We start from the raw sequence: 26,613 nt of genomic DNA on the forward strand, positions 1-26,613 counted from the left end.
TGCTGCAGTTGCCCGTGGCGCCTAGCACCGCATAAGTCGCCATGGTCTAGAATAAATACGCGAAAATAAGTATGATCTTCGCTAAAACCGTCGGGAGTTATATTTATGGTTTCTTTCCGTGCTCGCTGTTTCTCTAGCGTCGGGACATAAGCAAAATTAGCCCGACCAACGTCAATCAATTCCTTCCAATTCCTATAATCGATTATATAACTTGATTTATCTTGTCAGTTCCTTGAACAAATACGCTCAGCTGGCATAGCTAATACCAAATAAGCGAATATGCCACAGACCGGGGGACCGGATGCTATAGAACCATAGTAAAGCCATTGAAAGTACGAAATCCAGACCAAATCTGCGGCAGATTTGGGTTATCCCAAAAAATGAACAGGAAAAAAAAAAAAAAAAAAAAAAAAAATTGAATCTAGACTACTTCCTATATATTTAGAAGTTCTCTTTCGTATATATGTATTTCAAGGTCAAATTCAAGCTGGTTTTACTGCAAAGGTGGGCGAAAATCTCAAGTACAAGACAGACGGAGATGTGTGATCCTGTAGAAGTTACAACATATCTCAGGCAAGTGGTACAACTGGGAATATGCAAGCAGGAAAATGCTCAAATAGTGGCCTGTCTCAAAGCAAATTCTGGAGACGCTCCTTTTCGGCAAGTTTACAATTCATAATATAAATCACTAACCAATTCTAACATTGCGTAAAGGAGATTTGGCCAGTTTAGTAGCGTGCTTGCCAAAGGTCTATTTCATCTGCTCTATTATATAGTTTTTGCAATCTTCTATCATTAGTCATACCAGATAGCGTTCATACCAAATCCCTTTTCAGGAATATCCACCCTGGCCACTCGGGCCAGCGTCTCGTCACGGAAGCGATAGATCTCGACGAATCCCAGCTGATCGTCACACAGGGCCAGCCACTCATCACTAAAATCACTTGGGCTAACTGCATTGGAATGACCGCCACTCGTTGAGGTAGGGTGAATGAAGAGCTGTCGCTCAACGTTGCCATGAGGGCCAAGTTTGAATGCCGTGATGTATCCCGTGATGTCGAACGAATTGCCGCGCGTAGTGGCAAAGAGATACTCACCACTACGGGTGGTGAACGTGACATCGCCACGGTACTTATTGCGTGGGGGAAGGCCTGGTCCATTAGAACAAAATTTACTAAGGTTGCAGGAAGTGAACATACCGACGGGGAGGAGTGGGTATGTAATGTGAGTAAACACCGGTACATGGCGTTTCTCATCGATCACATAGACAGCCAGTCGATTGCCCGCCTCCATCAGTACATAGAGATACTTTCCACTAGGATGTATCTCAACCCAACGGGGGTGGTCACCTGGTGAAGGGGCTTCAATACAATCCACCAGAGTCAACTCACCCGTTGTAGCATCCTTAACATGTGTCCAAATCTTGTTCGCCTGTAGGTCGGCCGAATAGAGGTAAGTCTCGGTAGGGTCAAACACCATTCCGTGGATCCCAGTGTTGGGCTCGTACTCGTAGTTCTGAATATTCTTGGCCAACCGGCCGTCGGTTTCCACAGAGAAGACGTTCCCGTAACCAGCATATTTATAGAAGGGATTGCCATATACATTGTATGGCGGTTTATGGGCGGCAAGGACGAAGATGGCGCGGGTATTGGTTTCGCTGCTAGGTGCAAGAGCTACCATAGATTAGAGAGTCACATGTTACAAATATTCGAGGACACATACCATGGCCGGCAACGGGATGGGAGGCCTGGTGAACAATATCTGTGGGGCTGTTGACGGCAAAACTGTTCCACTTCTTCATAGCAGCGCCATAGATAGCTTTTTTGTCATGCTATCTGAATAAGTAATGGTCTAGGAAAATCGGAGAGAATCGCGACAGAGCTTACCGAGAAGGTCATCCAGGAGATTGGCTCCGCCTCGGGAATGTCAGTTTTCTTAACTAGTTCCAAAGTGAGGGCCTCATCGTCAAATGCGACAGTATAGATGCGACCTGGAGGGGTCCAGGTGCCGACCATAAGATGATGCTTCATACTGGTACGAATTGAATAGGAGAAGGATCGTTTGGTGCGGAGAGAGATGGAGATGGGGCGTAGCAGAGGGAGCGCAGCCGAGTGAGAGATAACAAAGGAGAAGAGCATGGCCAGGTCCCCTGGAGGGGAACCAACATGAGGGCGATAAAGCTCTCGGTTACCACCAACTTCACAGGGAAGAACAAATAGCCAGTCTCGAGATCGGAACGCGGGGACGGCATCAGAATACGGCAGTCCTTTGTGGCCTGAGGAACAAATCTGCTTCTCCAGTAGGTAGCATGTGATTGGCTGATGCGGGGACTCATCTGGTCGGCTCTGCACAGCTAAACTGCAGTTCTACCTTAAGTTATGACTCAGTCTCTACACCCATAACCTCGAAACGATGGGCCAAATGGTGGAGTTACCAAAGCAGGATATCATGGTCGCAATTTTTGAAGTTAGTTTCTTGATACTCGGTGTGACCTCGATCCTGCCTTCAAGATAATTACTATATATTGGAGCAAGCGACGAGGTATCATCTACTGACTTGGATGTAGCATTAACAGTCCGAAATAATTGCGACTTATGTATTTTATAGTAATACTATTCATTCCGGAGTCCCAGTAGATACACAATGAATGACTCTTGAAGTCGTTCATCGGATATATATTGTTCCCGTCCGCATACAAACGCGCTCCGATTGCGGCTTTGTTGAACGGACGTTTCTCCTGCAGACACATCATTGTCCACCAAATTATCAGCTATGGCTGCTGCTCGGACTCTTCGCATAGGTCAATTGATATTTTTCTCTTTATAGTCTTTTGAGTTATGCCTCTGTGAGCATCAACTGACCGTCTCTCCTTTAGGCCTCATCCCTGGTGACGGGATCGGACGGGAGGTCATTCCGGTATAGCAGCCAGACGTTCCGAGAGGATGAATCTCCTATTCTAATGTGAATCCATTGTTATAGGCTGGTAGACGGGTACTGGAATCCCTTCCCCCGTCCCTAAACCTGAAATTCAGCTTTGTCGATCTGGATGCGGGCTTCGATACTTTCAAGCGAACTGGGACTGCATTGCCCGACAAGACCGTGGAGACTTTGAAGAAGGAATGTGATGGAGCCCTGTTTGGGGCTGTTAGGTGGGCTCAAAAGAATAATAAAAATAAAAGTACTTGTGTATGTCGCTGACCAATGTCCGTTTGTTGAATATGACAGCTCCCCGAGCACCAAAGTCGCCGGTTACTCATCTCCGATTGTCGCTCTGCGGAAGAAGCTCGATCTCTATGCCAACGTCCGACCAGTCAAGTCCACCACTGGCGGCAGTGCCGGTAAACCCATTGATATGGTGATTGTTCGGGAGAACACTGAGGACCTGTACGTGAAGGAGGAGCAGACCAAGGAAACCCCCAATGGCAAGGTGGCTGAGGCTATCAAGCGCATTTCCGAGGGGGCTTCCTTTCGCATCTCCACCATCGCGGGAGAGATCGCTCTGCGCCGCCAGAAGATCCGGGACGCGGCTTCTACACCAGCCGGTCGCTCCCAACCTATGGTGACCATCACCCACAAATCCAATGTTCTGTCGCAGACAGACGGCTTGTTCCGCGAGACGGCCCGAAAGGCTCTCGCGGCGGACCGCTTCTCTTCCGTGCTCGTGGAGGAGCAGATTGTTGACTCAATGGTTTACAAGCTTTTTCGCCAACCCGAGTACTACGATGTGATCGTTGCGCCCAACTTGTATGGTGACATCTTGTCCGATGGTGCCGCCGCTCTTGTCGGTAGCTTGGGTCTGGTGCCAAGTGCCAACGTCGGAGATGGATTCGCGATCGGCGAGCCCTGCCATGGAAGTGCACCGGATATTGAGGGCAAGGGCATTGCTAACCCGATTGCTACCCTGCGCAGCGTGGGGCTGATGCTGGAGTTTTTGGGTGAGGAGAGCGCTGCCACCAAGATCTACACCGCTGTTGATGCCAATCTGGATGAGGGCAGGTATCTTTCCCCTGATATGGGTGGTAAGGCCACCACCGAGGAAGTCCTGGCCGATGTGCTAAAGAGACTGTAATTGGGATTGATGTATGTATAGGGTAGATAAAAGAATGTTCGCCCACTAGAATATAATTCTATGTATGAGCCTTGCTATGACAATCGATGCGACATGCCTCCAAGCGTAGACTATATGTCAGGCAGTGTATTATGTCCAAGGCTAACTGCCCATTGTATACAGCATTTAATGCCAGGCCTTCCACAGGTATAATCAACATCATCGGCTGACTGCTCAGGCTTCCACGCAACCCGCCCTCCCTCTGCACGTTGCTCATGCGTTCCCTACTCCTTTGTCCCTCCTGCTACACTCAATCTCGTGTTTGTTCCTCCAGTTCCTCCCAATATAAGAGTCAACAGAACCACCAAATACACATGGTCGGTGCGCGTGTTCGCATTCTTCAGCACATATCTTAGGAAACGATTGTTTCTCATCTATATACTTAAGAACGTGCAGATTGAACCAGACAGTCGAAGGGAAAAGTCTAGACTCCATCACTCACTCGCTTGCTCAAACACGGCCAAAAAGGACGAGGAACAGCGAAGAGGATAACCAAATCATTGAAGCCTAGGTATGATCTCCAAAATCCATCCAATAAACCCGGCCCTCCTCGAAAACAAAGTTTTTCCTGGCCTCTAACGACTGGAAATACTTCTTCAATTCCTCAACGCCCCGGGCAATGCCTTGACTCAAGCGAGTATTCTCTCCTGAACCGTCAGCGCCTCCGTCAACGACTTGTCCATGTATACTTGGCACTCGTCATCCATTTTGACCTTATCGAAGACGCGGAACTGGTTCCGTATGGCGAGGGCCGGACTGAAGAGGTACGGTTTACTGGCCTAGGCATCGCCGTCGAGCGACGATCAATTGTCCAGCATACGAGACGAAGAGCAATTTTGAAGCCTGTGTGGAGATGGTCCCGGATGGGATAGTCGAAATTATTGCCGAAGAGAAGGTCTTTGCCATTGACAGCGTGCTTTAATATGATAGCCAAACAACTGGAGCACTGGTCTGACTCATGGAGAGAGTGGGTAAAGTAGGGGTTTGACTTGGGAGAGCTGTCGTGGTAGCCTGTGGTCGTTTATTGACAAGTTAGCAACAGTGCTTCATGACAATACAATGAGGTGAATATCGGTGTAGTCCCGGGTCCGGAGACAGAATAATTGTGACAAGTTCGCTTTCAATGCGCACAGTTCGATCCTCCTTGATGGGGACAATCAGATGCATGTCCAGGTTGTATTCAGACCCCGCAATGACTTTTCATCCATCTTTAAGGACGGACATGGTAATGAGAGTGTAGCTCAGTTGGGGATGATCGAGACGTTGACAATATCTTGGATGCTCTCGGCCCTGGGAGAGTAAGGTGAGCTAATGCCATGAGATTGGTAGAACTGAGGCTGAAGTGGACTCGAATTGAGTGAACCCATATACCTACAACTTGTGTATTTCGTGGCATAGATCGACACGGCGTTATCGAGGGGTCAGCGATGGATAGAACCCAGAACGTTAGACCAACAGTCGCACCAAGATCCCTCTGAACTATGGGATTATTAAGTCTGTTCAAAAACATTGTGTATTATTGTACAGAGTACCCAAGAACATTTGAAATGAACGACCCGGAAGACATCCCTCGCTACAAAGGGTGACACGAGGAGTCCAGCACTTGGCCGCTAGCCAATATTATACATAAGAAACATCAAAGGTCGGGTGGATCAGAAAGGGAGTAATCCCCTATCGCCATGCTCACCATTATCCTCGAGAAGGTTGTCATCAGTGAGGATGTCAATTCCATTGTCAAGCCCCATGCGTTGTTTTCCTAGCCCCATCTCCACATCGACGAATCGTGTCATGCTGACCGGAGTGATAGGCTCACTGCCAGTATTCGTGCCATCGGAATTCAGCTCATCCGACTGAAGCTCGAAATTGGCAGTACGAACCTTTGTTCTCCGTCGTTCCGCAATGACAGTTTCTTTCATGTAGGCGAACGACCGTGCTTGGTCTACGGCCCATTTATCCAGCAAGTTGTCCCTGGCCTCAACTTCCAGGCGTAACTGCTCCTCTAACACTGCATTACTGCGACGGAGCTTCTCCACCTCCGACTTCATCCCTTCCAGTGACGTTGTGAGCTCGGAAATACGAACGTTCATCGACCCAACCTCCTGCTGGTGCCGATGAAGTTGGTCCGTCGCTTCTTGTTTGAGATTTCCAACCGTTATTTGGAGTTCCCGCTCAGTTGATTCGACCTTGGCAGTTAGGTCGCATGCACGGATTCGATTATACTCGACGGTCGTTTCCAGCTCGTGGATTCGGGACTCTCGCTCCGCAACTGTCGAGTCGGCTGCATGACGGGCTTCTACTTCGTCTGCTACCCTATTTTCGAGACGTGAGACCTGTACACAGTACTTTTTATCAGAAGTGGCCCTCTCTTCCTCTAGTGTTGTTACCAGCTGCTCAAGACCCTTGACCTCGTCGCGATATTTGTCGAGTGCTGCGTTCAGTCGGTCAATTCCGAGGGTTTGTTCCTGGCCCTCACGTTCGAGCTCTTGCATTCGAATTCTCGTGTGGAGCATGTCACCTGCTGACGAAGCGATAGAAGCTTCAAGATCACCAATCTTCTTCGATGAGACCTCATATCGGGTTAACAGGTCGTCGAACTGTCCACGTAATGCCTTTTCCCTCCTAACGGCCCCTTCATGACGCGCTTCTTCTTCGCCTAGGCTGTGGACGAGCAGCTCAACTCGCTTTACCAATGCGCCTAACGTGGCATTCCCGTCATCCAAACCAGCACTCGCTGTTTCTCCGGGAACCGCGCGCTCTAATTGAAGACGGGCTGAGCGAAAGCGACTGCGCATTTCGGAAACGATCTCTCCCACGCTGTTACCAGGGAATCCTAGATCTAAAAGTTCATTTTTGATCGAATCTAAGGTGCCAACAGCACCGGATGCTCGAGAGAGGGCTTCTGTTAGTGTGTGAACGAGCTGGTCGAAGAAATCTGGTGGCGGCGAGGATTGACGAAGGGATGGCTTCAGAACAATTTCCCCTAACGAGGCAAGACGAGCTCGACATGCATTGAACAACTCCTTTTTCTCCTTTCTAGCAGCTTCCAGATCACGCGAGATGGTAAGAAACTCGGCGTCTCGATGATGTCCGGACCAAGACACCTGGGTGGAAGCGTCAACGGAACACCCATGGTCAAGGAGCGACAGGTCATTTGGAACAAAGGGCTGATTCTCGCCCATCCCGCGAATATCCGGGGAATCAGACATAAGTATCGTATCATCTTCAAACCTACTGTCATTGATGAGAATGGTATCCCCTTCCGGTGCGGCACTATCATGAGAGGATTGGAAAGAGGAAATTTCCTCTCGCAAACGATTGTTTTCGAATTCCAGATGTCCGACGCTGGCCGGAGTCAAGCACTCTGTTGTTTCGCTAGACGGGCAACTTTCAGGAAAGTCTGGAGTTTTCTTCACCGACTCCAACTTTTGTTTTAATACATCCCTCTCATGCAGCAAGGCCTGTAGAGTCTTTTCATATTGAGCAATGTCCCGCTTCTCGCGCTCTAGGTTGTTGACCTCGTTACTGAGGCCTACCCGTCGGATTCGACGCTGGGTGCGAGAATCGAGAATTTGGCGAAGCGGTGCAAATTGCACGATTCTCTCCGTCACAGCAGTACTGGAAGGCATCAAAGGATCCAGTGAGTGACGGGTGCGCAAAAGAGGGGTTGAGCGTCGCCGTAGCCGCCGACTCGGAGTACGAGCCACGTCGTCGGAATCCGCAGATTCCTCAAATGAAGTGCGAATTATTGCGGGAGTGAGGCCCGTCGAATAATCCGGGCCATTCTGCGTCTGAGGGCCGGGATCCGAAAAACGGACCTTTTTGGATGGCTGACTAGGAGTCTCGCAGGGTGAAGCTAAGGCAGTACCCGCAGACCGACGAGTGCTCTTCCTGCAAGAGGCAGGAGAACAGGCCCCTAATTCAGAGATCGAACTGTTTCGTCTTTTTCGACGTTCAGACTGCCGGGTCTCTATCACCATGGCTGCAGGTATCAATGCCCAGTCGAAAATGAAAACAGTAGGGCTTTGTGGCCCACCAGAAAGACGTATATGTATGTTTTGTGCTCCGAAGATAGAATCTATGGAAGAAGACAAGAGTCACAACAAACAAATTTCCCAAAGCATAGTTTAATATCCCGGCGGAGACAGCCTTAAGTAGTAGCGGGCCCCTTACGCGTGATGGATCCATTGCCGTTGCCTAATTAGGCCGAAGTAAACAAATCCCATCCAGGTGACGGGCTTGCTGCCTGATAATCCAGGTAACCACGGCCTCCTTGACCATATCCATGTCAATTATTATCCACAATCCGGCTCTTTCAATGTTTTATTAGAACCGTACTAGTAGTGGTGAAATAGTATCCTTTTAACTAATGTAGTTAGCCCTAGTTTGATTTGCTGTGATGTTCGCCAGACATCCTTGTGAAGCATTTTTGCACCAGATATTTCGCTCACACAGAAGTCATGGTATTTGCCCTTGTATGCCATTTTCGCACGTCTTTGGTGATGTTGTATGTTCAATCCTATATACATCTTGTCTCTAAACTGGACTACTGTGATGTCATAAAATTGAACAGTATGTACAGCACGCAAGATCTAATCTAATGTAGTGCTATGGAATCTAAGTTAATCTATCGCAATGTAACCAACTCCTCTGCACTTGTTGGATGGATTGCAACGCAGCTATCAAAGTCTCGTTTGGTAGCTCCCATCTTAATGGCAACACCGAATCCCTGCAGCATCTCTCCCACTCCAAGACCAAGAATGTGCAATCCAACTACCTTCTCCTCTGGGCCGGCGCAGATGAGCTTGAACTCAGTTGGGTTCTTCTTCTTCTCCTCAGCTGGCATCACATCGTAGTACATGGCTGTGAACTTAGTCTTGTAGATCTTGATCTGGTCGTCACCGTAGAGCTCGCGGGCTTGGGGCTCAGTGAGCCCGACTGTGCCGACTTCTGGATGGGAGAAAACAACCGTGGGTATGTTCTCGTACGACAATTTAGATGAATTGAGCTCGGGGGGTCCGAAAACACGGTTGCCAAGTTGACGGCCGGCAGCGATGGCGACTAAATTTGTCAGTATTAATGCAGGCTTGATTTGTGGACTAGGAATAAGACATGTAACATACCCGGTGTCAGTTCAGCGCGGCCGGTGACATCTCCAAGAGCATAAATGCCATCCACGGAGGTATTCTGGTATTCATCTACCGTGATATGTCCATGGTCATTTAGTTTCACACCTGGGACATCCAAATTCAAGTCCTCAACCTCCGGCTGGCGGCCAATGGCCCATAGGACCTCATTGACTTCAATGGAGGATCCGTCGTGGTTGACAAGTTTAAGAAGTTTATCCTTGCCCTTTCCATCGCGGAGCAACTGCACTTCCTTAAAGCCAGAGTGGCGCTTGTGAATTTGTATACCAGATGCTTCATACCGTTCTGTCATCGTCTTCTGGATCATCGGGTCGAACTTCCGCAGGAACTCATCACCACGGACGAACATGTGCGTCTCAACGCCAACGGCGCCCATAACGCCCGCCAGTTCAACCGCGATGTACCCAGCTCCCACGACAGCAAGCTTGGGAGGCAATTCTTCGATCTCAAAGAAGCCATCACTAGTGATACCGTGCTTGGCGCCCTTGATGTCGGGAAGGATGGGTCGTCCACCGGTGGCAATCAAGATATGTGGTGCAGTGTACCGTGCCTTCTTGTTACCATCGAGGGTAATCTCAATGACCTTAGGTTCAACAAAGCTGGCTCTACCCTTCACCAGGTCGATGCCCTCCCGACCCCAATTTCGTTCATAAACACCATTCAATCGCTCAATCGTGGAGTCACGGATATTCTTGAAATGACGGTAGTTGATATTAACGTCAGGTGGGATGTCATATCCATAGTGCTGGCCAATGTGGAGAGCCTCGTTGATGGTTGCGAAGTTCCATGTCATTTTCTTCGGGACGCAGCTATTAATTACTCCGTCAGTGAGCTCGAAGCTGGAAGGAAAGATAAGGGGAAACTCCTACCCGACATTAACACAGGTACCTCCAGAACGGCCACTTTCCACGATCAAGGTCTTTGCACCGTACCAGCCGGCTGCTCTCCGAGCACTACCACTACCACCACTACCACCGCCTAGAACAATATAGTCATACTGATGGGTCTCGATGGGAGCCATTTTGCTTGCGTCTGCCGTAACAGAGGTCGATGAGAAGTGTCGGGAGAGAGATGTGAGGCGTGAGGATGAAGAATCCAGGATGACTTGCCTCGAGGGGTTGCTGATTGCTTTTCGGTGCGCAACAGTCGTAATGCCTTTTCCACCAACTAACTGGAGAGACAGAACAATGGGCGAACGAGCAGACAGGCGTTGCGAAAGCCGATTTCTGGAGGCGTGAGCAGAAAGAGGGCGGAGGGAAAGGCGAGGGAGCATCGAGATGGGTCAAATGGAGAGGGGCGAAGTAAGAAACTGAAATGACTCGATTGAATAAGCCGGCGGGGCGAAACTTCGGATGACGGTTCGACGAGGGGCTCGACTGCCAATTGTTGGGTGCGAGACCAGACTGAATCCCTGCTCAATATGCCCCGAAAAATAACGACTTAATTGGCATGACATAAATAGTCCATCAATGCACCGCACAAAAGACTCCATGTCATCATACCTGGACGGGATGGCCTAAGGTGAGTGGCACGTGTTTTAAGTGATTGATAAGCATGCTTACCAATCTCGACTTTCGCTTATTGGCCTTAAACAAATTGGGATGACGAGAATGGCATAATGGCATTTATTGTAACAATATTGTTTATCTAGCCTCACACCTTATTCATTTTAAATATACAGTTATTTGTGAATGTGGAAGTCCCAATCATGTATGGTGTGATCCAATGCACGTTCTTTCCGACCGTTCAGCCGTACCAGAAGAAGCTCACCGGCAGCAGACAGGAGAAAAAGATCATCATGGGAAGGCGCATCTCAGGCTCAAACTTGCCCCCTTCCTCCGCAGTGAGCTTCAAGACCACCTTATCACTGGTTGTCGCAACTATAGCTAGGCCAAGTGCTAGACCGATGCCAATATCCAGATAGACCAAGCCCGTAATTCCGCTGGAGAAATTGTATTGGCTTCTGAATACGCTCGGGATGGTCGTAAAATTGAGGAACAGCGGGCCATAAAGCACTATAATCCAATTAACAACTGGACCACAAGGGCAATGTCTTCAATGCGGATAGGAGTCTTGGTAAGTAACAATGTATATAGCGAGACAAGGGCCACGATAAGCGACTTAAAGAACATTAACATAGGCCGTCTGAGACCCTGCACGAAGAGTTTCCAGGCTGATACGTTGTCACGGTTTAACTCGTACGCACAACGTAGGCCCTTTCGACCAATCCATTTGATAACCGGGCGGTTTTCCATCGCATAAAGACAGACGCACATGTTGCTTGGTAGATGCACTCTATGGAGAGTGATATGGTGCAGACTGCGATTAACAAGACCCAGAATACCCAACACCAGTCGATGGCTTTGCCGATGAATCTACCAGCTATAGGGCCGACTATAGGTCCAATAAGGCGACCTATGGTCCAAATAGAGGTCGCCTTGCCACGCTGGGCAGCTGGGAAGAGATCCACAATGACACCTGCCCCAAAGTGAGACATCCTGAGCCGCCAATTCTAGCAAGTACTCGGAACACAATGAGGGTAGCGATATTTGGGGCGAGGGCGCATCTAATTTGCCAAACAACAAAGAACCAGTTGGCGAAGCTGAGCACGATGCGACGACCATAGAGCGCACTCATGGGAGCCAGTATTAGAGGACCGAACTAGAATGTCTATGTTAGCCGGCTCATTTGGCCTACTCTCCTGGCGATGGTTTGTGCGAAGAACAAGCCCGGTGTAACTCTCAGTGTATCCTACAGGAAAGATGCAAACACTGAAGGATAGCAGAGTGCTATCGTTGCCGTGCAAATCTTCCCCACGTAGCCCACCGCGGGAGCGAACATGCTCGACGCGAGGGGAGATACGAGAGTCAATGAGGCTTATGAGAGCCAGCAGGCCCCATTGTCTAGCGGACGAAAAGTTCTGCAGATTTGCAGGATCATCTAGTCCGTCCCTTCCTACGATTCCCTGGGAAAGATCCGTTTCAGGGAAGAACTGCGCGTTTGAAATAGGTGGATTGTTAACTTCGGCAAAGGAGAAATGGCCGGACTTGACATCACAGGACCCTGGCTTCTCTGACTCTTGAGTATTGGGTGGATGAGAAGCTTGCTGGTTCTCTACGTCGGCTATTGTTGTGCTGTCAACAAGGAATGTGGAGGGGTATCGAGAAATAAGAAGAGTTAACATTAGGACGAGGGGGCGTGCTATTATTATAGCTAAAGAAGACAAAGACTGCTAGAGGAAGCAGGCGTTTTCGGAAATGTCAGAGCCGATGTGTACATGTCGACGTACATACTTTTTTCTATTCAGGAACGGCTATTACATGCAAAAAAAAAAAAAAAAAAAAAAAAAAAAAAAAAAAAAAAAACCTACGGCAGCTAATCTACCAGAGGTCCGCTTGAAGATCGATCATCAGGCGGTCAAAAGAGCTGTGAATGGTGGGTCTCTCCGTAGTCATGAAGGGATCAACATCAATATGTGGAGGGAAAGATAAGGGGAAACAGTAAAGAGGTTAGGGCGGGGAGACAAAGATTAGACAAATAGTGGATAAGCGTGCGCAACAAGTTAAGTAGCATGTAGTTGTTATTTGTTCGACTATCCCCTTTCACTCTGTTACTCAATATATTGGGTCTTCAAGAAGGTCATAGAAACCACAGGCATGGTTGGATTATGCGTAGACAAGTCTAATGCTTTGACAGGCTACTTTCGAGCGATGCACTGATGTGGTTAAAGGTTTTCAGTAATAGTAGCATTTGTCACCAAGCACATATCCCAATAGCAAGCTAGTACTAGGTAAGGGTCTTGGCCAACGCATGCCTGTCTTTTCCACTCGAATCAAAACATTTCACCGTAACATCCTCCTCACAAGCAATACTCTGTATGGATCTGTATGGATATAAATACATCATAAATCTTTGCCCGCTAGGCTACATTAGGGTAGTAAAACTTTGATTGCCACCACAATTACACATAGGGGGTGGGGGTGACCTCCAGCCTAAATTGACATTAAGTTAATTAAAACCTTGTAAACCATAACTTTGTAATTTTCCATGAAAGATTAATACCATATACGCGCCATCCCTGAAATTTTTTCGGAACTCGGACGCACAGAACTTCCCCCCCTCCGAAATGGGGCCCATCACTTCCGAGAGAAAGAGAACAGAAGCAGAGCAAGGCGATCTAAACGAGACTAAAGACAGTCGAAGCGGACTAGGGCGCGGACTAAGATGCGGTCTCGGGGACGGAACGTAGGGAATACAGCGAATACAGCGGATACGGCGAATTCCAAGACTCCCCGTGATCCTGACAAAAGCCACAACCAGACATATCCAGATTCACTTGATCATTACTGCACTGGGCATTCGTAACCTAATGACACAATTCTAGGTTTCCAACCCATGTGGGGCAGGTTAAATATCCGTCGCCCCTCCACGTTACTACTTCTCAGGCACAACGTTCTCAAATAACCATGTCCACGATGACGGTAACAACGGAATCCACCCTCGAACCCAGCAGAGTGGTTCTCGCGTATGCGCCCCCTGCAACCCCCATCACATCACATCGCACTAATACCACACCCTGGTCGATGAATAAGTAAAAATGAAAATAAGCATGGCCACTGACTCGAAATAGATTTAACGGCGCGGTGGCTACAAGGGTGATCCCGCATGCCCATAGAGCTTTCGCATTCGAAGTTACGTTTAATCCAGCATTATGGCCAGAGTCTTTGAAGGGCCAGAAACCGCCCAAGCATTTTCATCCCCACCAAGAAGAGTACATTGAGGTCTTGGAGGGTCAGCTCTACGTGGAGGATGATAAACAGGAATATGGGTTGACTCCTAGCGACGGCGAGATTTGTATCCAACCTTGGGTGAACCACCGATTATACCCTTCTGCGTCGTACAATGGAACAATCAAGTTTTTGCTATCCGGCGAGGATACACCAGAACTGTTCCGGCTCGACACAATATTCTTCGAGAATTGGTATGGATATCAGGATGAGACGGTAGTGCTAGGGAAAGGCGTAGATTTGATCCAGGTGATGTCGGTATGTCTTTATCCTTCATCTTCTACCACCTCTTGACGTGGAGTTCTGAAGAGCTGACATGAGTTGGCAGATGTTTGATGCAGGTGGCTCCTATTTGTCCTTCCCTGAATGGGTGCCGTTTGGACGCACCTTGGCGATGACACTGGGCATTGTGGTTGGGAGATGGATCGGTGGACTATTGGGGTATCAACCGTATCATCGGAAATGGACATTCGATTGGGATCTAGCCTGCGAGAAAATGGGCAGATCGTGTTTCCAACGACGGTTTGTGGACAGGGGGAAGATGGACTAGTCTGATGGCAATCATTTCAGTATCTTGCATTCGAGCCACTGTACTTATAATTCATACGGACTTTATTAATCTGATATTCATGATTAGACGCCAACCGAAAGAGCAGTGTCATCAGCCGTAATTCCCGCCCACTCCAGGGTCTTCTTCCACAATCTCTGCTGTTTTTCCCAATCCAAACTCTCGGGTGAACTCGTACTCTTCTCCAAAAGAGTGAAGTATCCCGATTCGCCCGCATATGTTTCACTGACCGCCAACTCGGCCACATCCATACCGGCCTCCGACGCAGTACGCATTATCGGATCCACAAAACGCAACAGTGGCCGGAAAGGCCGGATGACGAATCTTGATAAGATCTGCAGTATGAATGGCGTGTTGACTTGTAGTGCGCGGGAGTCGCTCAGATTGCCAGGATTGATAGCGACCGCTGTGAGGTGTTTCAAATTCGGGTCCTAGCAGACACAGACATATAAGCAAACTATCTTGGTGAAACACACGGAGCATAATCTCCCCAAACAAGATAAAAAAACAACTTACCTTTTGAAGATACTCATTAAATGCATACATCCACATAACAATCACAAGTTTCGACACTGCATATCTCTGAAACCCATACCCCATATGATCACCCCCCTTATCAACTGGTGGTTTCACCAATACATCCAAGTCATCCGGGATAGTAGGCGTATACTTTTCCAGCCCATTTTTCCCAGGCCAGTGGGCATCACTAGCGAAAAACACCACTCGGCCTAAGCCAAGCCCACAATCATCGGCGGGGCCGAAAGAACCCACCAGTCGCAAAACCAGCGCCGCGTGGGCGACATGATTCACCTGTATGGTTTTTTCAAGGTCATCGGTGGTTTGCTCGGGCGCACTGACCAAATCCCAGCAATACGCGTTGCAGATGATGCTGACCAGAGGGGGTAAATGGCCTGTGGCGATTTCGGTTTCGAGAGAGCGAGCGAATTCATGCACGGGGGAGAGGTTGGCAAGGTCAAGGGCGCGAACCGAAGTTCGGTGCTGGAAGGGCGCGACTGCCTCACGCAAGGCATGTGTGTTTGGGTTGTCGTCGGAGGCGTCCCGGACCGTCAAGACGATCGTGTAGCTGGTTCTGCTTAACAAGTGCAGGACAGCAGGAAGGGCCAAGGAACCGTTGGCTCCTGTGATGAGGATTGTCCCAATTCTTTGTTCCTGTCCTTCCATGGCATGAAGAGAGAATGCTTAATGTAGGCTCAATCGATCGATCAAGGCAGTTAGCCTCCCGAAATAGGAATCGTTAGTTCGGGCCCACAATCCACCCAATCTTAAGTAACTAATGCGCACAATTCGAAAGTGGCCCTGCATGCAGGACACTATCAACACACAGATGGAACTAATGTTATATATTTAAATCCCTAGCGTCTGGCGGCAAATCTGCTACGTATGGAAAGTATTCGCATTCTCTGTACTGTACTGTACTGTACTTTAATTTCAACGGGATACACAGGTCACACTGTGGGGCACAGAAGCGCCAACCAAACACAACAAAAACATATCTTCTCCAAACAACCTAATAAGTACAATTATTGCACTCCCTTCTTTTCGTCCCATACGCGTATGGGTGCAGCTTGATATGGAAATATATGGATCCGAGCGCCTAGCGCCTGGGCACCTTGCGGGGTTGTTTCCCCTGACCGAGGCCGCCAGAGATTGCTGCGGGTTTGTCGTCGGATCCTGGACGAATCACTGTCCATTCATTTGCAGTTTATCCGTTCCTTCGAGTCTCACCAGGATTTGGCACGCTGGGGATCCCGAGGATATTCCCGTTTTCACGAACTGGTTAGTATCGTGGACACTAATTGTCTGAGGAGCTCCTTGACACCATTTCGAGACTGGCATCGATGCCTCGCCCGGAACAGAGATCCCTCCTGGTAGGGAAGCAATGTATCTCAAGCGTATCGGAAGAGTCCTGGGAAGGAAAGCCGACGATAATGCACAAGCTCAAGCATGCCGTGTCTCACAGCAGGGAACCCCGGGGGGAGTAGCTCAACTGAGCTCTTTCCAGGAGAGTTCTCGGACCTTGTGGATCACGCTCTGTGAAAACTATGAGGGCGAAGAGGAGGATCCAGTGCTAGACGAACAACTTCTTGTGCTGGAGATGATCTCCCGCATGCTACCCCAGTTACACTAATTATCATTCGAGGGAGGTCCTGTCCCTCTCAGCTTTCTAGGCCACGCTGCGCAGTTGCGTCGGTTCGAATTCACTGCTGCTATGTATGGGGCAGCCGGCCCCTCCGAGAGGACATCCTTCTTAGTCCGCCCCATTGGACACACTGATCCTACATCGGCCACCTGTCTCAACAGACTTCTTTAATGGGATGAATTGCGACGCTCTTCCTAATCACGTTGCCATAATGCCAGCCGTAATGGCTTGATTGAATCCACTGTGTGAGATCCATCTCTTGCATTATGCTGATGGAGTCGCACCGGAATTTGTGACGGCGTCAATGCTGCGTGCAATCCAGTCCTACGCGGCTACACTGGAGACGTTTCGTATGGATTTACGATGACGTTGTGGATGAGAAGGCAGCGAAGGAACTCAAAGACCTTTTGTCTGAGCTAGTGCAACTGAAAAGCCTTGATTTGGATCTCATGTTGCCCGAACAGATGGAAGGTCACTACGACTTGGGGAAAGTGGTAACAAGCACAGTGCATAAATCCAATATAAGAATTGTTTATTAGCCCTAGGAGAGTACAGTCAGAGAACAATATTTATGTGACATCATCCAGCTAAATGGCTATGCCACTTTGAATAAACAAGCACAGAAACTGAGGGCCGCATAAACAGGAGCCATTTAGACATTGCACTGGTTACTCTTAGAGGCTTGCCAACATGCAGCTGTCTTGAGAGACCTTCCTGATGTTTTTCATTCTCGGTTTTCTCCCTTGTCTTGTCCATGCTAGCCATGCATATTGGGAAACTGCACAGAAGCCTCATCTCTATGCCGTTCCTTTTGGCCTCCAAAACAACATCTTGACAACCTGGCCTGCCATGGCCGTCGAATATTGCTGCAAGACGGAAGAGACAGGGCGGAAAATCGAACCCTATATCTAGGCCGCCATAAACCTGTGGTATGCACCATCTCTGCCCGAGGCCTTTCGCTTCAAACACATCCGTGACCGCTCCGAGTGCCGGAGGAAACACAAGGATGCGCTTCTGGTTGAGTACAACCCAACTGCGGCCAATTTTCAAAAGTACGTTGGAAAGGTCGTACATCCGGAAACGGACGGGACAACTGCCGTCTTGAGGGATCATGGCGACATAGTCGCCCATGAGATCGGTCATGTCTTCGGCCTCTACCATGAACATCAAAGTCACGTTTTCTGGAGCAGCACACTGGGAGAGCCCATCTCAACTGCCATAATCTTAAGGGCTTTCAGCAGGGTATTCACTATCTGATGGATGAAGAGGTTTGTGGCCCGAATGGTGTCTGTGTCAACCAAGCAGTTACCAGCGCGTATGGGTTCACTGCTTCTGAATTTCTTCTAGTGCATCTAACCACGCGTTTTATGAGACGAGAACCAGCGCGGGCTCCCATCGAGGCGGATGTGGACTGGAAGTCCCTCATGCTGTACGCCAGAAGCTCTGGATTGAAAATATCAATACCCCCAGCATGGTTGACGTCTAGGCCCTGATTCAGCTGTATAAGGCTGCGGACGAAAGACGTCTAACGATGTTGTACCATGGTCCCCTGTGATGGTTTGGTTGTCACTGCGCTAGTAGAGATAAAATCACTAGACCACATAAAAAGGTACAAGATGACTGACCTTCGATCTGTCGTATTTAGCGCCCTATATAACAGCGAAGGTCTTAGTCTGAGCACCATACTGGGTTCAACCCGTGATGCCCCCCAAGTGAATACCATAGACGATTCCAGATACTGGCCAACTATGCACACTGCCATATGGATTAGTACTTATGAACTATGTGTTGTTGTTGTTGTTGCTGTTGCTGTTGGTGGCAATTATTGTTAGCAGATAGTGAACCCATATTGCTAGTCCAACGCTATAAATAAGTCATTCAGTCAATCATATTCTCATAAATTTCTTGTCCTATAAAAATTTACGGCTCTTCCGTAGTAGTCTTTATGGTCTAATACCATAGTGATCAAATTAGTGGCTTATCTGTTGTGCCATGCTCCCGTAGAAAAACTGGCAAATTAAGTAAAGTTGAACACGAAGATGTGACATACGCCTATAGCAGAAACAGAAAAAGCCTTTCAAATCCCAAAATCCAACATACGGTGTATATTATGGTATCCACTACCCTCACCCTGGGCGTCTTCAACAAGAGCAGAGGCCTTACTTGAAGAATTCCTCAACTCCTCCTCGTTCAGCACAACAACATCATATCCACCCGCCGCCTCCGGCCTGCTGGATCATGCTCCTGCTGAACCGCTTTACCCTTGTCTCCATTTACCCTAGCGGAGAGATCAGTTCACTCTTTCCCCTGTGCCTGACTCCTCCACGCCTGGCGTCTGGACTTCTCCTTCTCTGTCCTTGTCTTTTGCCCGTGCGCTCTGCGGATCAACCAGTTGTGATACTCCCTACCGTCTACTTCCAACTCCTTCTGCAACACTCTTCTTGCCGCTTCACATCCAACCACGGGCAGTCGATCCAACGACGATGGGACTCCTTGCCGTAAGAGTTTCGAATCCAACAGTCCTACTTGCACCAACACACTGAGTACAGCTTCCCCACGCGCAGAGTCACTATGCTCGCGAGGACCATCTCAGCCGGTTTGTTTGTTGGTGGAACACCGAGCAACATCCAGGGGATCTTATGGGTATGTTCGAAGGTAGTGTACTACCCACCCACGACATGGTCCGCTCCCTCAGTCCTCGAAATCAGACGCAGACGCATTGATGGGGGCAGCTTCGCAGGAAAAGATTGTCGTAGAATCGTTGCAGTCATGAGTATCGACGCCCCCGCTAACTGTGGTATGTCAGGGTGGGATTGAGATGGTTTACGTACAATATCATTGTACCAGACAAATTCATTGAAAAGAATATGAGCTGGACATGGATATCGAAGGGCTGCTCCGAAGATGGCCAGCCAAGACATGTAATGGCTTCCATGGAACCTAAACCCTACTGCATGAGGACACTCAGCACGACCAACCTCCGTCAACTTTGAGCCCTCAAACATATCAAGTAGCTGGTCCCTTTCTCTCCGTCCAGTACCACACTTAATATGCTTCCTTCCTCCTCAGCCCCATCAGACCCGTCAGGCACGAAGATCGCCTCACCAGGAGTGTGCGGCTGTGGCTCGTGGCCCCAATATACGACCTTTTTGTTCTCTATGTCGACTTTGACCAGTCCATCCATGAAAAATTGTAGCCCCGGTTGGTAACCCCATATTCATACCTTTGTCTCTTGGTATGGTACCTCGGGTTTATTGTAGGCGGCTCCCCACTAAGGAGTTTAGTCATGGTCTTTGCGGTCAGTACGTCCTTATTCTTCCCTTGCTTCGCAACTCCGGGGAGCTTATGCCTGGCCAAGCTATGGGTATCGTTTGCATCTTTTTTTAGCCTGGAACCGGGGCTGCTGATATGTCGTAGTAAAATAGTCGAATGTTGCTGTTATCCTTATTCTGAACTTTTGTCACAAAATATATTTACAGTATTGGAGACGCCGCTATTTTCCTGTGAGGCATTCACTGTGTGAAAGCTCAAGAAGGCAGGACAGTGAAAAGTAGCCACATGTCCCCGACCTCCCTTTCGGTCAACGACATACCATTTTGCCTTTGCCTGAGGATTGAAGCTGATGGCATTCTCCAGATTTCTCTCCCAGAGAATGGAGGTAGGCCGGCAAAATAAGCGAGCCAGCGGCAAAGAATTATATAGTCATCCGTTCCCGGACCTGAGATAGCTGCCAGAATATCTGTCTTGGATGCCTTGGTTGATGTTCTGAAGAGGGGTATGTAGGCCATGGCCCGAGTCCAAGTTGTAGTTGAACAAGTCTCTGGTAATGGGATCGTACTGTGCGCAAGTCAGTGGTCCCTAATCCGAGACATTAGCAATACTTTTAGAGAAAGAGAGCCACCTAAATTTAGCATAATCCACTGACCTTGAGATTAGGATGTAGCACACTCTGGTCCGTGACTCCCACTGGCTCCAGAGTCTCCATAACGGCACACTAAGCTTGATTGACATCTAAAAGAGATATTAAGACCCCCTTAGGCATACCTGGCATTTGTTCGTCACCGTGACTCCGATATTCTACAACTGTGCGTGGCTGCGATCTGGAGTCACAGGGCGAATGACGTATTTAACTTTTTCGAAAACCGACATGCATGGATCTCTCTTCTGTCCAGAAGTGGCCAAGTCATCGATAGTACCGGCTTTGCGCGCGCCTTCTTCAGCATTTCGTCGACTTGTATTCGAGAGTTGTAGTACACTCGACAGCCAGTATCACCTTTAGCAACCAGCTGGAAATGGTGCAGTGGGTGAATCAGTCGAACCAGTGATTGCGAGAATATTCCCCCTTTTCGGTATCTACTTTATACTGGTCTGGTCCTGTGCGGTACAGAGTCCCTGCCACGTGTGGTAGAAATGTTCCTATGATCTGAAGTTCGACCAGAGAGCGCGTTTCCTCACTTGCCTGAAACTAGACTAAAATTAGGGGTCTTGCTTGTAACGAACTGGTGCGTTGGGCGGGGTCGAACGGGTCACAGCACCTACTCCGGCCTCATTTGGCCAATGTTTGAGCTGCATCTCGGAGTGGGCTGACATTTGGGCTTGGCTCATATTGAAATAATATTCTGCGTGGTAAGTTCGGTTTGTAGCAGTGTAGATAAATCTGAGAAAAGAAACATAGAACAATGAACAGATATATAGGGTCGCGAATATACTGATTACCTAAATTATTGATTCTGGTATACTCTCCTGCTTGATGTGGCTATATACTATAAGCGCCGGGGCGTATATAATTATCGAACCATCCGTTAATCATGAGTCCGGATCGAATGGCTTGACTAAAATCTTAGGTGGCTTAGGTCTGTGTGCATTAATGGATATCCAAAAATCTGCGAGGAAATGATAGAAACAAAATACATTCATTTTGAAGAGTTTCATGTGAGATTTGACGAATTGGTTGGTCCATAAGGAGAATTTTACTGATACAGAATACACCGAAGACCACGTTGGAACATGCCGAGCTGGGATGGTCTAAAAATGTATCTGTCTAAGCTCTTTTCCAAGACTATGGAACTCCTGAAGAAGTTGATAGGACGGAAATTGAATGCCTCACAGAGGCGCAGCGTTGGAAGAATATTGCCTTTCCCTTTGTGATTCATCTTGTAGAGAGAAGAGACCACCTACAAAGGACCTGGTAGGCATCAACAATTCTAACTAAGTAGTTGAATTGATATCTGCATCTAGTATGTCAATGGCATGACTCCTTGGGTATAACTGGCTGTGCTGAATTTAATTACTATGTAACCTGATATGAAAAAGTACTTCATTGCGTGAGAAGAATGATAGTCTAAATCGACACACATGCCTGAACAGGGTACACCACAGAGCAGAGTCCCTATGCGGCGTCCGTTTGGGGCCAGGGCTAATATTTTGAACTATTCGTTACTACTCTCGTAAGCCCATCGCAAGAAAACTTCAATTGGAGTTAAAAGTCTTCTGGTGCCTTTCTTTCACTTCAGCTGGCCCCGCCCCGCTAATCAATGTACAACGTTCCATACACATTTTGTTGATGTACAGAAATGATCAAATTCTGAAAATTGGGTATATGTAGTAACATGGTGAAATTGTCGTAGGCTAAGCCTACAAATATAAGCATAAACAAAATGACACAGAACGAACGGTAAGCTAATATATTACAATCTACTGAAGCATTCAACCGCATCTCAGATCTACCCAGGGTACGCAGAGGCATAGTCCAAGTAACTTTCCTCCCAAGCATGAGCTGCAAACTTCTGGACGAATATGAACTCAGACCTGAACGAAGACCGCAGCCGCCACAATACCAGTCCACAACAGCGAATTCATTCCAGAGCGCACTGCAGCGTCGGTCTGGGTAGGGCTGCTAGCACTGGTGGTGCTGCTGCCAGAGGCACTGCTCTTGTCACTGGTCGCACTTGCAGTCGTACTGCTGGTCACCTTAGCATCTGTCGATTGAGCCGTAATAATGTGGGTGGAATTGGAGGCGGTCCAGGTGAAAGTGGCGCTGACGGGAGAGGTGATGGAACCACCAGTGGCGGACAGGCTCTCAGTGCCATTCTTGATCGGCTGGCCGGGCTTATAGTAGGTATCTAGCTTGGCGTATCCAAACTCCTTCGCACAGTCAATCTTCTCCATGGTCTTGGCGCAAGTATTCCATGTGTCATCTTGAAGATCGCTCATATCAAGGCCAAGTTGAGCGGGGTTAGTATTAGGGCAAATGTCAGGCAAGCTACCAAAAAACAAAGTCAGCATCAGGTCAGAGTAGGTCAGAGCAAAAGAGGGGGAGGAAAGAAGTATAAAATGAAAAATAAAATGATTAAAAGACAGCCTTCAGGGGTGGGCAACGCAACTGACCTGGAGAGCGTGACACTATAGCCACAGCAAACACAAGCGTGTGACTTATCCTGATCGGTCTCATCCCTGCATTTCGACATGACGATTTGAGAGGCTCCATACATGGCCTGCTCGACCTTGGCAATATTGCACGAGCATCCACCGGGGGCCTTATCTGGGGGAGGCCAAAAAGGGATACCATCCAACTTGGCTGTGGGACAGCCTTCCAAATATTTTCCGACGGTGAGTTGATACTCGCAGCTGTAGACCTTTTGACATGACGGTCAGTACTCAACTCAACCCAAGCCAGTGTATGAAGTGGCTGGCACACGTACTTGGTTCCAGCAAGAGCTAGCGGCACAGTCAATTTGAGCCTGACCCCTGACACAGGCGCATTGATTCAGACAATCGGGGTTGTCCACGGTTTTACCATTCTCGTGCTTGTCGCATTTCGTCTTGACGCAATCGTTGTAGGCGGATTTGGCTTTGTCATAGCAAGTCTGGAGGCCGGAGGCATCCGCGCATTTGTCCGCATCGAACTCACCGACCTTGGCGGCCAGCGCATTGGCGGCCAGAAGACCGAGAAGATAGGTTTGAAGATGCATGATGGTTCAGACCAGGCGTGGTGTGACGCAATATGATTGTCGCTACAGAAGGATTGGAAGAGAGGAGAGGAAAGATATTATGCCGATGAGACAGCGGCGGATATTATAAGAAGGGAAACCCTTGGGATTAACCATGAGCAGGCATGCTGGGCTTTTGTCTGAGGCTGAGATCCCTGTTGGCCAATTGAGCGCCCATAATGTTGAACCGTTCCGGGGCCAAAAGGACTAGAGGAGGCTTGGCCCCCTGCGCTAAGCCCGTGTTGGATGCCGGATGGGGCCCTGGCCCCTGTTTGAGCAGCCACCTCGGCCAACAGTACGCCCAGTGTTGGGCTTGCCATGCTCCAATTGGACCGCCCTAGTGGCCTTGGCTCAGCCCTCAACGGTGACTGTTTGGCTCCGGACCTCCGGGTGATGGGCTGTCCATCACAAATTACAGGAAGGACTTGGGGGCCATTCCGTGTGGTTTCGCCCCCAAAACCACACCAGGAGACGCAGCATATCGAAGCATTAGATTACTAAACTTCCCCCTAATGCAGCAGTCATCCCAGTGTCTCAGAACTCCATTTCATACATAAACCTGTCAAACCTATCACTGCCCTGAGAGCTCGACCAATCCCGACTAGATAAAGTCTCATTGCATGCCTCTCTCTTTTGCTCGCAGAATGCGTCATCAGCTGCATTGGAAGGAGTGATGAATGAACAACCATTTCACTTTGTTTTTCTTGGGCAGAACAAAGAACATAACAACTTATGCGACCCATCTGACCCACAACCCTGTAACAGCCCCACGGGTAAGCGCATAACGGTACTCCGTAAGTGGAATATACCAAGGTTCCCTACTTGGTACTCCGTAGATATATCACTCGGTGATTTAGTGTGACAAGTATGTAGACCCCGTAAGCCAGCGAACCCGCCTCTACTACCTCTTGCAGGCGCTTCCAAAATCGCATGCTAATGGATTACACAGTAGAGACAATTTCGTCCGTCTTAGTTTAATTTTAAGGCATACTCGGTGGCACAGGCCTCCGAGTCTGTAGTGTCTTGAAGGTATTCAGAGTTTCCTAGGATCAAAACGTGTGGGCAATCTGCTTGTAATTAAAATTGAAGCATGCCTAGAGAGTCTGAGGGCCAGATGTGATCTATACACAGTGCCCTGCCAGAGAAACCCGGCTCGGGTGCAATGTCCAGTTAGGAGTGGCATTGATTCTGATATCCCTGTCAGTAGCCAAACAGGGGACTCAGCCATCGATGTCATCGAATCAAAGAGTTTGTACGCGGCACATGTTCGAAACGCTTGCTGCCAGCAACCCAACAGGGCTATCTAATCACTAATCCATTGAGGCGGATTTAAGGGGACGCTGAAGTGACGTGGCAACAAGCATTTCCTGGCCATTTCCATATATACCGTGAAGATTAAACGAGCATACAGAGCAACACAAGTGGCGCATTCCTTCAATAGTATATAGTCGTATAATAATGGTTAATGATCCTTATCTACCGTTCTAGTTCCGGGCTTGTTCAGCCAGAGCAAATTTTTCGCCCGCCAAGAAGTTCTGCCATGAACCCCCGGCTTGGAGAGCGCTCTAGTGGGTTTGGAGGCTATGTATAGCGTCTAAGTGCCTAAAATACTATGTAATTGGTCTTTCTGGCCCACAAGGACTCCCTAGAGCCGTCGGGTGATTGCCATAGCTTATCGTGGAAGGCTGCTCCGCCCAGTCCCCTAATGAGCACAGCTAGATCATAGTTTGTGGCTTCTACATCTCTATCCCATGGACCTACTGATTGAACTCACGAATGGTCTAAATTTAGACCGCCTGTCTCCGACTGCATCACAGAACTGAGCCCTCTTTCTCTAAGCGAGGTATTGGCTAGCAAACCCATGAACTTTGTTAAGGTTGGGACTCAGCCTGGTTTGAGCTTGAACCGCTAGGAAATAAATCCCCAGTAAATAAATCATGACTCACATTTACTATTCTTGGTGGGAATCATGTGCAATTTGCAAGGTGACAAAGAGAGGAGATAAACAACCAAGTACACTAGGGACATAGAAGTAGATAATTAGGAGGCAAAAGTAACAGGAAATAGAGACCGCTATTTTAGTTCTCATTCACACTATGCTTAATATTTACCAGGTCAATCTAGACTATTGCTTACCCCCTTTCAAGAGATGGCATACGACCCCGGGGATAAAGGGCTTGGTCCTGTTTGACTTCTCTGGCCTATCGTCCCAGTTGTCCCCGGTGTCCCTGTTAGCCCTATTCGCCCTCGAAGGCCCACATCATATGTCCCTTCCCTCTTTCTTTTCGTTCTTCAACGATTTCTTTCTATTATATGTGGCCTATTCTATAGGTTTATGTTCAGCCCTTGACACCGGGTTCTATATTTTAGTTTAGTTACTTATACTGTGATGTGACTCACGGCGGGAAGAAGGCAGTAAGCTCATCGAACAGCTTCACGCAACCAGTTGCCTAATATAGGGAACGATATATAATTGATATCCTAGACCACAATAACTACCATACTTCCTTGGATGGTTGACTCGCTTGCTAGAATACAGGGAAGGGGTTAAGTACTTGGGCGTGTGAACCCCACACATTAGGTAACTACCTAGGATGCAGATCATTATCATACTTCATTTTTTCTGCACCAATAATGCAGAAGGGATAGGATCTGTTCGACATCAAGATACTTTATAGTACGGTGTAGAGCGGAGCCATTCGAGGAATTGTAAATTACAATGATTCTATGACTAGCCACAAATATCTAGAATAAGAAGTAAAGTCGGCCTTAAATAGCAATAGTCCCGGTTTTATCTAACATACAAAGCCAGTAAACATGAGAACCGAAACTTGTAAAAATACAATAATATAAAAC

At 48.3% G+C, this 26,613-nt stretch overlaps 12 protein-coding genes across 12 annotated transcripts; 4 read left to right on the plus strand and 8 right to left on the minus strand.

Moving 5' to 3' along the window:
• Positions 1–795: 795 nt before the first annotated feature.
• ATNIH1004_010513 (lactonase family protein) lies at positions 796–2,138 on the minus strand (the record flags this gene model as incomplete). The annotated part of the gene is made up of 3 exons (XM_033575082.1): positions 796–1,673; positions 1,723–1,831; positions 1,887–2,138. 3 exons carry the CDS (start codon positions 2,136–2,138, stop codon positions 796–798), a joined length of 1,239 nt encoding a protein of 412 aa, XP_033423100.1.
• Positions 2,139–2,772: 634 nt separating this feature from the next.
• Positions 2,773–4,069, plus strand: lysB (homoisocitrate dehydrogenase lysB; the record flags this gene model as incomplete). Its single annotated transcript, XM_033575083.1, has 4 exons — positions 2,773–2,800; positions 2,876–2,916; positions 2,980–3,149; positions 3,226–4,069. The coding sequence occupies 4 exons, from the start codon at positions 2,773–2,775 to the stop codon at positions 4,067–4,069; spliced, it is 1,083 nt and encodes a 360-aa protein (XP_033423101.1).
• A 1,691-nt stretch (positions 4,070–5,760) lies between these two features.
• On the minus strand, positions 5,761–8,085 carry ATNIH1004_010515 (uncharacterized protein; the record flags this gene model as incomplete). Its single annotated transcript, XM_033575084.1, has 1 exon — positions 5,761–8,085. One exon carries the CDS (start codon positions 8,083–8,085, stop codon positions 5,761–5,763), a length of 2,325 nt encoding a protein of 774 aa, XP_033423102.1.
• A 647-nt stretch (positions 8,086–8,732) lies between these two features.
• On the minus strand, positions 8,733–10,273 carry glr1 (glutathione-disulfide reductase GLR1; the record flags this gene model as incomplete). The annotated part of the gene is made up of 3 exons (XM_033575085.1): positions 8,733–9,166; positions 9,229–10,061; positions 10,122–10,273. The coding sequence occupies 3 exons, from the start codon at positions 10,271–10,273 to the stop codon at positions 8,733–8,735; spliced, it is 1,419 nt and encodes a 472-aa protein (XP_033423103.1).
• Positions 10,274–10,998: 725 nt separating this feature from the next.
• On the minus strand, positions 10,999–11,749 carry ATNIH1004_010517 (uncharacterized protein; the record flags this gene model as incomplete). Its single annotated transcript, XM_033575086.1, has 2 exons — positions 10,999–11,267; positions 11,455–11,749. 2 exons carry the CDS (start codon positions 11,747–11,749, stop codon positions 10,999–11,001), a joined length of 564 nt encoding a protein of 187 aa, XP_033423104.1.
• A 69-nt stretch (positions 11,750–11,818) lies between these two features.
• On the minus strand, positions 11,819–12,436 carry ATNIH1004_010518 (uncharacterized protein; the record flags this gene model as incomplete). The annotated part of the gene is made up of 1 exon (XM_033575087.1): positions 11,819–12,436. One exon carries the CDS (start codon positions 12,434–12,436, stop codon positions 11,819–11,821), a length of 618 nt encoding a protein of 205 aa, XP_033423105.1.
• A 1,282-nt stretch (positions 12,437–13,718) lies between these two features.
• Positions 13,719–14,589, plus strand: ATNIH1004_010519 (cupin domain-containing protein; the record flags this gene model as incomplete). Its single annotated transcript, XM_033575088.1, has 3 exons — positions 13,719–13,777; positions 13,883–14,297; positions 14,368–14,589. The coding sequence occupies 3 exons, from the start codon at positions 13,719–13,721 to the stop codon at positions 14,587–14,589; spliced, it is 696 nt and encodes a 231-aa protein (XP_033423106.1).
• An 83-nt stretch (positions 14,590–14,672) lies between these two features.
• ATNIH1004_010520 (uncharacterized protein) lies at positions 14,673–15,789 on the minus strand (the record flags this gene model as incomplete). Its single annotated transcript, XM_033575089.1, has 2 exons — positions 14,673–15,038; positions 15,124–15,789. 2 exons carry the CDS (start codon positions 15,787–15,789, stop codon positions 14,673–14,675), a joined length of 1,032 nt encoding a protein of 343 aa, XP_033423107.1.
• A 718-nt stretch (positions 15,790–16,507) lies between these two features.
• Positions 16,508–16,939, plus strand: ATNIH1004_010521 (uncharacterized protein; the record flags this gene model as incomplete). The annotated part of the gene is made up of 2 exons (XM_033575090.1): positions 16,508–16,714; positions 16,769–16,939. The coding sequence occupies 2 exons, from the start codon at positions 16,508–16,510 to the stop codon at positions 16,937–16,939; spliced, it is 378 nt and encodes a 125-aa protein (XP_033423108.1).
• Positions 16,940–17,617: 678 nt separating this feature from the next.
• On the plus strand, positions 17,618–18,261 carry ATNIH1004_010522 (uncharacterized protein; the record flags this gene model as incomplete). The annotated part of the gene is made up of 3 exons (XM_033575091.1): positions 17,618–17,623; positions 17,681–17,944; positions 17,998–18,261. The coding sequence occupies 3 exons, from the start codon at positions 17,618–17,620 to the stop codon at positions 18,259–18,261; spliced, it is 534 nt and encodes a 177-aa protein (XP_033423109.1).
• A 2,209-nt stretch (positions 18,262–20,470) lies between these two features.
• On the minus strand, positions 20,471–20,753 carry ATNIH1004_010523 (uncharacterized protein; the record flags this gene model as incomplete). The annotated part of the gene is made up of 2 exons (XM_033575092.1): positions 20,471–20,626; positions 20,694–20,753. 2 exons carry the CDS (start codon positions 20,751–20,753, stop codon positions 20,471–20,473), a joined length of 216 nt encoding a protein of 71 aa, XP_033423110.1.
• A 1,817-nt stretch (positions 20,754–22,570) lies between these two features.
• On the minus strand, positions 22,571–23,739 carry ATNIH1004_010524 (uncharacterized protein; the record flags this gene model as incomplete). Its single annotated transcript, XM_033575093.1, has 3 exons — positions 22,571–23,030; positions 23,156–23,403; positions 23,470–23,739. 3 exons carry the CDS (start codon positions 23,737–23,739, stop codon positions 22,571–22,573), a joined length of 978 nt encoding a protein of 325 aa, XP_033423111.1.
• Between the last annotated feature and the right edge of the window lie 2,874 nt (positions 23,740–26,613).

Source organism: Aspergillus tanneri (assembly GCF_003426965.1).
Source record: "Aspergillus tanneri strain NIH1004 chromosome Unknown AapTan_5_pilon_pilon_pilon, whole genome shotgun sequence".
Lineage (NCBI taxonomy): Eukaryota > Fungi > Ascomycota > Eurotiomycetes > Eurotiales > Aspergillaceae > Aspergillus > Aspergillus tanneri.